The following is a 13496-nucleotide window of genomic DNA, read 5'->3' as shown; positions in this document are numbered from 1 at the left end:
ACAGAAAATTGCTCATTCTGTAAAAGTCTGTCATTTTACACATGAAAACCCAACCCCAGTTATTCACTGTTGTTGGCCCATCTTAGCACATTGAACTAAATGCAGTAATACAAAGTCTGCTGTTGAAACTGCTTATAATGGAAGGCATTGACAAAAGGTATTTCTTAACCTGAAGGGCCCCAGCTGAAAATTATGCATATGGAAAAGTATATAACCATTTATTTCAGCATTCAACTTTTAATTATGCATAGATATCACTAAAATAAGGTTTTATTAAGATGAATAGATTATTGGAGAAGATTCCATCTGTCAATTGTGAACTGTTAGTAAATGTATTGTGACTTACCAGAATCATAATTTACCAAGAGGGTTTTCTCTCTAATTTTAGGGGAGAATGTATGTTATTACCTGTGGGCTCTTACATACCCAGGCAAGCATGTCCTTTGTTATTTTGCATTGAGAAAGAAATAATTTAGGAGGCATCTTTTTTCCTCCTTTACAGCCTTTGTAACTTATTTTCTGTGCCTTGTGAACCCCAGACCAAAATCACTTCCCCTTTGAGCTCAACTTCATTTGATGCTGATAAAACCAAGAAGTACTAGACAAGGAGTTATAATTTCTGCACTGATTGCCTATGCAATCTTGGGAAAATCACTTAGCTTCTCTGTTTCTCCATTTCTTATGTGTAAAGTCAAGAATTAAGACTAGAGATGCGCAAAGGCTTTTCCATTTTCAGTACCCTAGGGTTCTACAGTTCTGTCCCTGCTTCCTTTGGCCTCAGGTCAACACCTCTTTGCTGTGTAAGAATGTCTAATAATTAGTTCTTTGCCCGAAGTCAGAAGCAACGCTCTCCTTTCCTTGGCTTCCCCATAAATAGGTTAGTGCTGGTATTCACATTCATGGATGACTGGAGGCTTGGGCACAAGGAGGCTGAGGCGGTCTCTCCCTTTGCACATTCTGGCTGCTAGCCCCACAGTCAGGTGTCTGACATCGAAGTCCCAGATAGATGGCACAGTGGTCACAGCCTGCACTGCTAGGCATATGACACAACTAAACAAGTACTAAACAAGTACTTTTATAAAGGTCAAGGACATTTAAGACACAGAAGCAAAGGCGGAGGAACCATAGATGTTTAATCATCAGATATGAAGGAGATCTTCTGGGTGTGGGAGGCGTTCTCGATATCACACTTTAACTCTGTCTCCCTTGGAAATCCATGTCCGCACATGGCATTCAGATCAAACGATGAAAACTGAGGGACTAGCATCAAGCAGATTGCTACACGTCTGTGGGTGGTTTCCCCTGTGCAGCTGACGCGATCGTTTGTATTGGTGTCATTCGTAGACAGCCAAGGGGGCTTTATGGTGAATTTCATTCCGGTAGCTGAGGGTGGACTCTGCAGTGAATATCCGCAGAGAGGAAAGGTTCTGACAAGAATCAGCTTAACCTAGAACCAGTAAAGCAAGGGCAGTGAAAAGCCCCATGCCCAGCTGTAGGTCCTGCCTTCCCAGTTCACTGCTCCTGACCACACAGCCCGGAAGTTCTGGTTACTTGCTCAACCGCCTTTCATGTCAGACTCAGGGGGCCCACCAGCTCTTTGGGTCATGACGGTGGTCATGTGAATCTTTGAAATATTCTTTAAAAGCTAAGAGAGGTTTTGTATGACCAGCTAGAGGCTGTTTTTCTCTGTGATGGAACTGTAGGTCAGGGGCATAACTAACAAAAATAACAGTAAAAGGTGCTATATTTTGAGTACTTCCTACATGCTGAAAACTGGGATAAATGCTTTATCCACATATTGAATCTAATTTTTTGCAATAGGAAGGAGACAGACTGTGTATAAAGAATTTATAAATTATGAGAATTGTGGTTAACCACTGTGGGAGGGCTTAGAATTTTCTTTAGGGACTTTTTAAAAAAAGGGAAGGCTGGTCCTTTTGAATCATCCAGGAAGTCCTGCCTGGAAAAAGGATAAATCTGATCTCTAAGCCCTTCTAGTTCTGGAAGATTAGCCTGTTTCCTCAACATTTTGAGTTCTTGTGAAAGTGATAGATCAGGGGTGTCAAACTTATTTTCACCGGGGCCACATCAGCCTCGAGGTTGCCTTCAAGGGGCCGAATGTAATCTCAACTCCTTAACAGTTAAGGAGTGGTTACATTTATATAGTGTTAAAATTATTTTGGCCCTCTGAAGGGAACCACGAGGCTGATGTGGCCCCCGATGAAAATGAGTTTGACACCCCTGTGACAGATGAAATGATATTAGGAGATGGAAAAGTCCTCTCACTATAGATTAAGATGAAACCAAGGGGGAAATGAGATTTTTAAAAAACCGGCAAACACTTGGCATTATGATGAGATCTAAATTAAATGGCCCACCACAGACCAGTTAACTGGTTTTATAGATTCTAGTTCTTTGCTTTTTTAACCCGCCTGGTTCCAAAGTGTCTACATATTTATATTTAGTGAAATCTAATGGGCATATTGGGATTAAAGCTCTGGAGTCCAAGTGTGGCCTGTGTAACATTGGCATTAATGTTACTCAGCTGTAACCAAATGAACTAAGTGCTTAGGAAGAGCCAGCTGAACATCTGTCAGTTATCAGTCTCCCAGTGACCCTAACAGAGCACAGCACGAGAACTGTAGTACTGTCCTCTTTAAAGTGGCAGGGAGCAAGCACACGGTGCTTTTGCTGGGCATCAAATTATACCATTGGATTAAAAAATTTAAAACTATTTCCCCTTCCAATGATTTCAAATATCAAGCTGTTTTAGTGTCTTCCATTTTGAAATAGCCGTTCTCTTCCCATCTGTTTGGATGATTGCCATCCATCAGTGTTGGAAGATGTGTTACAGTTGGTTTATATGGTTTTTCTTTCGTTAGTGAATGTCTGGATCTATGTCTGCTTCTCTGAGTAGCTTTTTTAAAAAAATTAAGATACCTTCTCTTCAGAACCAGGCAGAACGTGAACATAAGGGCTATTTTTTTCCTTATTGTATTTGGCTTAATTTTAGGCATTATTATATCTTCCCAAAGAGGGGTAGTGAGCTGATGACTGAACTACAGCAATTATTTTAAACAGTATTTGTAGCATTGCAAGAAATCTAGATGAAATTTCTGGAAAAGAGCAAGCTACCCAACCCAAATGTATTACAAATATGCTTGACTGGCATTTGGAAAGAAGAAAGAAACTCTTATTAAAATTTAACATCAACTTGGCCAGACTTTAGGCCGAATTGGAAGAACAAAGTGCTGTTCGGTGAAAAGCCAGGGCTGGGAGTGATGTGATTTCCACTCAGACTGGAGTAACGAGAAAGGGAACGGCCCACTAATTCCTTCATGGCAGGTATGCATCTCAGATGCCAAGGGCTATTTGTACCAGATCTTGCCACTACACAATGGCGTGTCCTTTTGAAATGTTTAATTTGCAGAAGAACTGATTTTATTTCAGTGGAAAGAGGGAATATCCAATGTCTGCAATTGTCTTCAAGAGAACAGACTGTTCTGGAGCGGTGCTGGTTGACACAGTGATAGTGAAGATCACCTCACCTGAGCACTGTTCACATGGGGCCCCGGCCTGGCCAGCCGAGCAGCTTCTACTCTGCTCGAGTCCTGCTGGATTTTGAAGGCTCTGAATGGGCAACGTGGTCACAGCACTTTAGAATATACAGCATCCATAACAACTTCTAAGTATTCTTCTTCCTTCTCTCTGTGTCCCAGGTTCTTAAGCTGACTCATTGCTTCTATATTCTGGGAGAACTTCCAGCCCAGTGCTTGGGTTGGGATTGTGGGAGGCACTAAACCCAGGCTGGAATGCCCTTGCAGATGTGGCAACAGAATGGTTTGCCACAGTAGCACTCTGCCAAGTGCTGTGGACCCACGGCACAGGCTTTCTTTGTGACAGTGAAAGATGCACTGCATCGTGTGCCACTCGCCCTGGAGGGACCACTCTGCTGTGGAATGACTGTCTGGACTAGTGAGAAATTTATAAAAGGCATTTCTTAGAAAAGTGTTCATAAGGAGATCCATCATGATTTGCTCGGTTTGTGGTGAAACATCAAAGTTACCCAGACCGTTGAACACGTCAAATACAGATGCAACACATACAAGCAAAGCTAATTCACTATGATTCCTAGCAAATTATTAAACTCCATGGTGGTGAGGAAAGGAGGAGGGGTTGTAGGGAGAGAGATAGAGACGGGGGGGGGGGGGGGGGGAGAGGGAAAGAGTGGGTAGAGAAGGAGAGATGAGATATGCAAACCAATTTTTTATGTTTCCATTTTGAAGAGTCTAATCCCAAACAGGAAAAAATGAAATCCTGCCCAAATTGGCCAGAGGCCTCTCATTATGAGGACCACCTCTGAGCAAAGCTGCAGAAACTCCAGCTCTAGTCCTCATAGAAACTGAGAGGCAGTGTATTATTAAAACACAAGCATGAAAATACTTCAAACCATTTCGTTAGCAGCATGGTTCCAAATGCAACATTCCCGTTATCAATCAAGTTTAAATCAGGTGGCTTCACTGCATCTGTCCAGCTAAGATCCTTAAAGGAGCAGTGCAAAAGAGAGAAGACTTCTTTCCTTTCAAATGGCAGACATTCCTTATAAGAAAGTCTTTAGGGTTCTAATCTGACGACTATCCGACTTGATTTGGGGCACTTTTTAAACCACCATTTGGCACTTTCTGTTCGAAGTTCTTAGGCACAGTGTGACAGAGTCAGCTTGGTGAGCCCCTCCCCATGCATTCGGTACAGCAGCTGAAACTCAGCAGGCAGCTGGTGGGACTCCTGCCACTTGGTGGTAAATTTGGTTCCTTTTTTGTCATAGTAATGGTATGGAAGATCTTCCCTTGTGTTGGGGTCAAATCCGAAAGGCCAAAATCCATACAAATGGATCTCTTCACATATTGCTGATGCAAGAGTGTACATAAGAATACCTGTGCTCAGCCGTTTGGGTGACAAATGTTTGTTTTTCCAGTACCTGTGGAACAATAAGTACAGGTCGATTCAGAGGCCAGTGTTGAAGGCTTTAATCAGAGAGGTCGTTAGGACTGGGCTGGGATGTCAGTCTGTCCGAACAACTTAGTACTTGCTTTGAATCTACCTTCTAGACCACAAAACACCTCTGGGCAGGACCAGCTACATAATTAGTGAGACAATTTTTGCAAAATGAAAATGTGGGGCCTCATTTCAAAAATCATTGAGAATTTCAAGAGGGTGGTAGGCCGAATTAAACCAAATGCTGTGCCCTTCTAAGAACAGGCTTCTGTGTGAAACACAGGTGACACGTTTGGAGCCACCCCTGCCTCTGCGTTGCCCTAGAGGATGGTGGCTCTGACCCAGAGGTGACACCAGAGGCTATGAGAATGATGATGCTTCTCATACTCCAAGGGACCTTGGAAGCGGGGAGAGGGTTGTTTATTCTAAAGGGATCTCCTGTGTTACTTCCTTACCCAAACCTAGAGAGGAAATCCTTCTTGGCATTGGAAAGATTGTGAACCTTATTTTTTTATATCTTCTCACTAAAAAAAATCATATTCCTTGCTCCCTTTCCTTCTGACTAGGGGTTCCCAAGTCCTTTAGCATGCCAGGATCTAAAAAAAGTATTTACCATATTTTTCAGACCATAAGACACACCTAGGTTTTAGAGGAGGAAAATAGGAAAAAAATTTTGAAGCAAAAAATGTAAAACATTTAATACCAGAAATAACATTACATTTCATGAATGTAAATGTAAGCTACATTCGGAATATAGATGCACCCCCATTTTCCTCCCAAATTTGGCGGGGTACATCTTATAGTCTGAAAAATACGGTATACATTTTCTAAATTGAGAAAAAAAGAGCTGAATTATGGTTGTTGTTCCTTCTAGGTTTAGATAGTATTTCAAAGCCTTCCTTCCTACACTGCCACATATTTCAGACTGCTGTGGCGTGTGTGTGTGTGTGTGTCTGTGTGTGTGTATACTGTGGAGGCAGATTCAACTGTTCATGAATCAGTTTTCTGTGGACTGTATTTCCTTCAAGTTTTCACCAAACCAGTGTGCTTGGTCCAAGCCTGAGGGCGGGGGACACAGTGGCCAGCTCTCTGAACCTCTGAAAGGTTGGGGGCAGGGCAGGCCGCACAGGCCGGTTCTGTCAAGTTTCTGAGCACATACAGCCCCTCCTTCACTACTTGAAGGCTTTAAAGATAACCCTTTCCCATTCCAGTTGAAATGTAAACATGCGGTCTTGGTTTTAACATGCTAACTTAGGAACTAAGAGTGACTAGTGACACTTCTTTTGGTATGGCTGAACTTAATAGAGCAAAAGGGGAGCAAAATGATGAAGCAAAAGAGCACAGGAGAGGCTGGCTTCTCATCCTGGTGTGCCCCTTTCTGGGCAGTGACACGGGTAAATAACTCCTGTTCTTCGTACCTTAATTAACTCCTCTTTAAACTCAGGAATTGGGCTGCGTTGCCTCTGAAAAAGGTAATTATACAACCTGGGAAACTGGGACAGTCCCAGTTGTTGTCTGTTATCCAACCTGTAATTATTAATAGTGCCCTCTTTCTCTCAAAGAAGTTTCAGTGTGGACTATAAATGGTGGCGTCACCCTACCTGTTAGATACATACCAGTGTATTAGATGGCGATTCCTCCTTCTATGAGAGGTCAGCCAAACAGACCTTAAATTTGGAAGAGTCCAGAGCACAGGTGGCAAACACAAGGCCTGTGGGCCAAATCTGGCCCTCTACCTTGTTTTACCTGGCGGCAGCACTGAGCTCTTGTTTAACTGTTAAGGAGTTGTTACACTTACACAGTCCTAAAATTACATTTGGCCCTTTGAAGGCAACCACAAGGCTGATGCGGCCCCCGGTGAAAATGAGTTTGACACCCCTGCTCTAGAGGACTACAGGACGAGATAAAGATCTTTGGAATTCCCTGTTTTCACCAGGCTGCTCAGAGCCCACTCCAACGTGTAGTAGTAATGCCTGGACAGTATGTTATGACCTTGGGCTACTTGCATATGGAGAAATTAAGAGTTGAGGCAATTTCTTCAGATGCTTTAAAGAAAAAAAACCTTTCAATATATCATGTTTTACAAAATGCCCCTGGATTGGTGGTTCCTGATTCTGACTGCATAGTAGAATCATCTGTGGAGTTACAAGACGTCCCAAATGCCTGTTCCTACCTTTTTCCACCTGACAAAGTACATTAGAGTTTCTCGAAGTAGAGCCCAGGCAACAGTGTTTTTAAGTTATCCAAGTGATTCTAATGGACAGCCAGAGTTAAGAATCATCGGACTAGACAAAAATATTGCAGTTCTGGTCAATCTATCCAATTACAAGGGATAACAATGCGCTCATAAAAACCTTTTCACATATTTTGGCAAGCAAATCCCAAATTACAAAAGGCACATTATGCAATTTATGAGTTATCTAGCTGTTGTCTAATCTCAACCATGTATAAAACACCCAATTATCAAATAAAAAGGAACATTTTAAGTCAATTGCATCTTTAAAAAATGCTTGATTTGTCTAATTTAGCAATTGGCATTGTTGGGACATAGCTATCCATTTAAAGAAAATTCTTGATCTGTGGCGATTTCCATGACTTGTCGCTGGGCTTTCCACCAAGGCAGAGGACGGGGACTAGAGAGTGGAGGTTGATGAACCACCCATCCCCACATTTGGCACCTGGTGACCAACTAGGGGTAGGAGATTGAACTTTTTACCTAGAGTGATTCATTATTTATTACAAAACAAAGGAGTTTTCCCTAAACTAGTAAGCTAACCACAACAACTAACTAATCGGATAGCCCCCCCGCCCCCAAGAGATTACAGTGTCGATTTGCCACCTGGTGGGGTATGAGTTAAAGGCAATAAAATATACACACCTGTTGACATGTTGCATTATATTTCCAGGCCAAGCCAATTGGACCTTTAACTGACCTCTGTGTTCAACAAAAAAGTCAACTAGTGTCCTGGTAACAGTTGCTGAAGTGTGGAAGAAAAATGCAGGGATCCAGAGAATGGCCCCATCGAGCTTTTTTAAACTGAGGAAAAAGTTGTTACGGTCCTGAATGGTCAAAAGGTTGTTGTAATATTTTTCCAGGATGCTGGGGTTGAAGGTGGTAAGGTTGATTTTTCTTCCAACATCTCTTTGGAAAGCCTCCGTAGGGGCGAAATTGCAACGGAAAACAAAATCTGACTTATCTATTTCTTGTCCACACCGGCTCCCTGTCAGAATCCCACTATTTCCAACCACAGCACAGATATTATAATGCTTATTCACAATGGGTGACACATCTGGAAGCAGCGATCGGAAGTTATTGCTAATAGAGAAAACATATTTATGGTTGGAATAATCATAGTGCATCAGTTGTCCGATCCGAACACTATTCTTGGTCAAAGAAAAATTTTTTATTACATCGACATGCTGAAGAATTTCTTGCCTAAAATAAAAAGAAATTCATTAAATGTATCCCATTCAAAATTGATTTTCCATCTTATGTCTTACGCTCCCATTTCATTCAGACAAGAATCACTGGCACATTGAATCCAAGAAAGATTATATATTCATAATTATGGTCTTTGAGGGGAGGCTGTTTCAGAATCTACATACATGTGTTAATCTCTTAGTCAAGTTGTGGATGTGATCCTTTGAGGCTTGTAAGTGTTGTAACTTACAGTTTTAGCTGCCATTCTTCGGTTTTCTGTTCTACACGAGGAGTATTTGATTAAGGGGAAAGTACAGGCCAAACTGTGTCAGAAAATACAGGGAGACAATTTTCACAGGCCCTAAGAGCTCACCTTAATGTACAAACATTGGTGACTTAGAGTTTGTAACTAGGGACTACTTGTTTGCTATTGGTCTGCAGTGTTCAAGGAATATGACATATCACTGGTGTCCAAGTAAGAGCCAAGTAGATGTGAGTCAGTATAGTACTATCTATTATTAAAATATGAAAATGGTGATAGTAGTTGAATATTTAATAGAAATGAGATGACAATCTCATTAAGGTCCTTTGAATAATGAAATGGATATATTTCTACTTGATTATATAGAAACACAGTTTAGTTGGAGATACCTAATCCTCAGAAAAAGAGGCTATTGCAAATCCTGGAAAAGTGTGTTTATTCTAAGAATTCAGAGAATAAGCAAGGCAAGGGTGATAGCACTAATTGCAGGTTACTTTCATATTGAGCTTTAAGTAAAATTAAGCATCTCTTAAAGCCTCAGCTATTTAAAATATTTTAGAGAGACCAGTAACACGTTACTTTGCTAATAGATTCTCCAATTTGAAGAAATCACATTGAATTTGATGTCTTTTGCATAAAAAAAATAGCAGGACTGAAATTAAATGCTTTGCATATCATCACTTTACCTAGAATTTTATTTAAAAAAATTACTTCATTTGTCAGAGTATGGAGCAGCATAAACTGAATTTTCAGTTTTAATACAAAACTTCCAAAGCCACCAATACTGTTCTTGACAAGCTGTTACAACGGTAAAGTAAATTTAAAATGATGCAGGGAAAATTTGTTAAAGATTACCTAATACATGGATTTAAATGAGAGAAGTTTTGAGGAAAAAGTCCTGTTCTGGCTGGTCATTTGGGTCATATTGCCTAGTGTGGGAGAATATTTTTATTGAATTAGGAAAAGTAATATGTTCTGGGAAAAGATATTATGTGTTCTATCCATTAAAGTTTTCCAGGTTTTCTATAGAATTAATATTGGGCTAAAACCTCCAAAGTTTAGAAAAGTACTTTTGGGTTTTAGAATTAATTATTGTCATAGCCTAATTTCTAATTGGAGAGTATTTTAAAAGTTTTAATCATGATTACATGATTATGTCAAAAAAGTATGTCAACTTTTTAAGTAAACATTTTCGTGACACTGTGGGTATCTACTAAATTTGTTTAAATTCTGTCATTAAGTTAAAATAAAGAAGAGAGAGGACAATGACTGGAAATGCTGTGACCAAAACACCAGCCCCTAAGTACACTGGTAAAATAGGTGTTTAAAATGAGTGTTCACCCGCTTAATGAATACACTGGGTTGCCTACATTCCGCTTAGCAGCATACCATACGTAATAATGCCACCAAGAAGGGAGTCGAGATGACTTATCTGGGGTTGCTAAAAGTATACCAGAATCACTGAAAAGAATAAATAAATTTAAATAAGTCTCATCCTTCTTTCCCACCTCAAACACCCCTCCAAAGCCCAAAACCAAAACCTCAACTGCTACTCCCCCCACCCCCCAATCACCTCCCCTGGGTATCAAGGGTGCGCCTACAAGACAATAAGAATGATATTGGGTTGCTTTTATAGTACATTAAAAGCTGTTATAACTTAATGGAAACAAACAGGCAAAACCAAAACAAAACCATACTTAAATACTTTCATATATTCAGACCAAGATTTTCACCAGTAATTTGATAGGGATGGATTATAGTATTTTCTGTGTGTTTCAATGACACAATGCTCTTTTACTTAAATTTTTTTTTCAGTAGGGGAATGAAAATGCCTTTTAACAATTAACTTTTTTTTTTTTTAAATAGATGGCTTGGGCAGTGTTAGCCATGCATGTTAACTATGAATCATGGTGTTCAACTAAGCCCAAGTTTGGGAGGATATTAGAAATATTTTTTTCTTCCATTCAAATTGGTCTTCCTGATGTTTTCTTTTCTTTATTTTTATTTTTTTGAGAGGGCACTGCATCCATAAAGGGTTATCAGTCAGCCTTTGTACAGTCAGGCCAAGAAGACAACGCAAATATATCTCAGGGTGGGAGACAGAACTTTGCTGCTTTGATTATTTTGTTTTCTTTTTTGAGCTCTAGAATTCAAACACCTTTTGGATCTTTTCCCCCTATCCTACCTTTGACGTAAAAATGCCGTCCGATTAAATGTCCACTTAGAAGGTTTCTCTTGGAGTTCCTGGGTCAGAGAATTCGTAATGGGCACAAATGACGGATTTAGGAACTTCAGCGCAAATTGCGACCTGGAGAGGAGCACGAGTACAGACAGACACGCCGGCCGCAGCGGGGAGCCGCGCGGACCGCAGGAGGCCAGCCGGCGGGGGCGGGGCTCCCTCCCGCCCCGGAGGCCCCGTCGAGGGTTTCACCCTCTGCGCTCCCCCCGCCCCCCGCCCCCACAGTAAGAAAAAACCCAGGGAAATCCGCCTCCATTGTCCGTCCCTCCGGGTGCGGGAGAGACCATAAAATGGCCGTCTGCGGAGCGCAGGGCGGAGCGGGCGCTGCTGGAGCCTGCGGCGCGGGGAGGGCCGTGCAGTCAGCACCGCGGACAGCGCCTGCCCCGCCCCTCGTGGGGCCCGGCAGTCCGGCAGTCCGGCCGTGGGGAGACTTGGTTTTTGGAGAAAGCAGAGGAAACCGGAGATCTGGGGGAAAGCTGGGGGGTGGGTCCTGCCTTAACCTCCTCCTTCCCGAGCTTAGGTCTGCTTTCATTCCCGGTTTTCCGACTGGGGATCCTCGGAAGCCACCCGCCAGCTCTGCTCTTCCGCCCAGGTGGGGCTGCTTCTAGGTTTTGCACCTCTGGCCCGACTTGGACCACCGAGTGCAGCTTGCTTTTGCTACCCGCCCATCAGGTGGCCTTGCTAGGAGAGCTCCTAGAGGTCAAAGGTAGGGGCAGGGGGTTCCCTGAGAGTGCACCAAGCCGCACCTGGCGCCTGCCTCCTGCCTCCTGCCCCCTGCCTAGTCCAGCCTTGCTCCTGGCAGTTACTTAGACCTGGGGTAAGGGTAGGCGGCTCTTAGGAGGGCGGGGGAATTGCAGAAAAACTGGAAAAGGGAGGGGAGGAAGAATGGCACCCGGGGTGAAAGGATCCCGGGGCTTAGTAAGACTAGACCCGCACCACAGCTGATGGTGGGGGTGGTGAGTGGAGGAGATTGCAAAGGGAGTGCAGCGCCTGCGCCATTAAATCGTCTCTCACCGGGCAGAGTCCAGCCTCAGAGTGAAGTCCCCAGACAGGGCCCAGGGAAGGCGCTCCCCTCATCACGCACCTCCATCTCCCAGTTCACCTCCCCCTCCCAAACACACACGTTGCTTCTCCTTCCACCACCATTCTCCTTAAATCCTACCCCCATTTTGGAAATGGGGGAGGGGATGCCGAAGTGTACGAGAAATGCAATCACATCCATTAGTACAATGGAGTTTCGGGGTTTGGGATTAAAAAAATAAATAAAAGGGAGGAGGAAGGGAGGATTGGAGAGAGAAGTAGAGGGCCGCACAGTTTATCTTGCCCAGAGTGTCTCAGAGAACCCAAAACATCCCCTCTCGTCGTCCCCTGCCCCCCCCCCCCCAGATGCCCGAGGGCGCTCAGAGGCCCTCACTCACCGGAATCCCGCGTGGAACATGTACATTCGGGGCGCCCCCGGGCTGGCGTACTTGGAAGTGGTGAAGATGTTCTCCTTTTTCAGGGACACGTAGCTGATGAGCGATAAAATCAGCAGGGCAACGCTGAGCATGACCAGCCCCAGCACACTGGCGACCCGGGCCATTTTGCAGTTTCTCATCCTGGGCTGGGCTGGTATCAGGGACAGCGGGGAAATCGGTCCATTGAGCAGCCAGCAGCTCGCTGGCGTGTCAGTGTGTGTGTGTGTGTTCGCGCGCGTCAGCGCGTGTGGCGGGGGAGGGGACCGGGCCGGGGAGCCAAGGAGGCAAGTGGGAGGTGTGGGGGCGGGCTGGGGAGCCCGAGAGAAGTGGGACCCCTAAGGCTGGGGCAAGTAGGGAGGGAGGCCGAGCAGGAAGATGGAGGGTCTGCGCTGCGGGCCGATCTGGAGCACGCAGCTCTGTGCGTCTGTGGCCGCAGGCTCAGGCTCCCCCGCGCGTTTCCAGCGAGGCTGCCATCTCCGCCGCCGCCTGCAAGATAAATGTGATTGGAATAATGTTACAGTTCGATCTTAGCACAGGATTTAATTAATGAACTCTAATCTCCCAAATAACCGGGGGAGGGGCGAGGGAGGAGTGGGAGAGGGAGGACAGTAGGGGTGATGGTGGAGGGAGGGGAAATGCGGGTGGAAGGCTGCAGCCCACTTCAACAACCTCCTGCTGAGGGGGCAGGTGGGGAGGTGGCTGTAGATAGACAGAGGCCCGAACTTAGTTTAATGGGCCATTTGTTACTTTATAAATGTATCACAGGATAGGGAGACAAATGACTGGATTTGCTGTCCTGGAGGGTACACACCAGCTGGGAGCTTCCGAGGTGCAGGGAAGTAGTTTTAGAAAGGCGGACATTTAAAAGCTTCTCTCTTCAGGAAGGAGGCACTGCCCTAGGTCCCATGAGATAGTACTCTCCCCTGCTCCCCAGCAAGGAAGTCCTAACCAGAGGCTGGCCCAACCTGACTTGTGAGTATTTAAGCCTTCTTGGAATTTTCCAGAAACTCTCACCTGCCTCCTATGCTTACTACACACTTTGCTCCTCTCCAAAGGATAAGTAGTGCTTCATAAAGTACTGGCTACCCCACCTCTGTCCAAAGCCCAGCAGCCCCAGTACAC

At 44.1% G+C, this 13496-nt stretch overlaps 1 protein-coding gene and 1 long non-coding RNA gene across 3 annotated transcripts in view; one reads left to right on the top strand and one right to left on the bottom strand.

The window, feature by feature from the left end:
- The window catches only part of LOC123478733 (uncharacterized), a 117324-nt gene that overhangs the window by 35905 nt on the left and 67923 nt on the right, over positions 1 to 13496 (top strand). The gene's annotated exons all lie outside the window — the stretch shown is intronic.
- On the bottom strand, positions 1329 to 13451 carry ST8SIA3 (ST8 alpha-N-acetyl-neuraminide alpha-2,8-sialyltransferase 3). The gene is made up of 4 exons (XM_024580455.3): positions 12336 to 13451; positions 10864 to 10986; positions 7874 to 8431; positions 1329 to 4978 (listed from the first exon to the last, which is right to left on the bottom strand). Exons 1-4 carry the CDS (start codon positions 12512 to 12514, stop codon positions 4696 to 4698), a joined length of 1143 nt encoding a protein of 380 aa, XP_024436223.1. The 5' UTR covers positions 12515 to 13451; the 3' UTR covers positions 1329 to 4695.

Source organism: Desmodus rotundus, chromosome 10 (assembly GCF_022682495.2).
Source record: "Desmodus rotundus isolate HL8 chromosome 10, HLdesRot8A.1, whole genome shotgun sequence".
NCBI classification, from domain to species: domain Eukaryota; kingdom Metazoa; phylum Chordata; class Mammalia; order Chiroptera; family Phyllostomidae; genus Desmodus; species Desmodus rotundus.
Note: the sequence above shows the minus strand (reverse complement) of the source record. Positions and strands in the feature narration are given on the sequence as shown.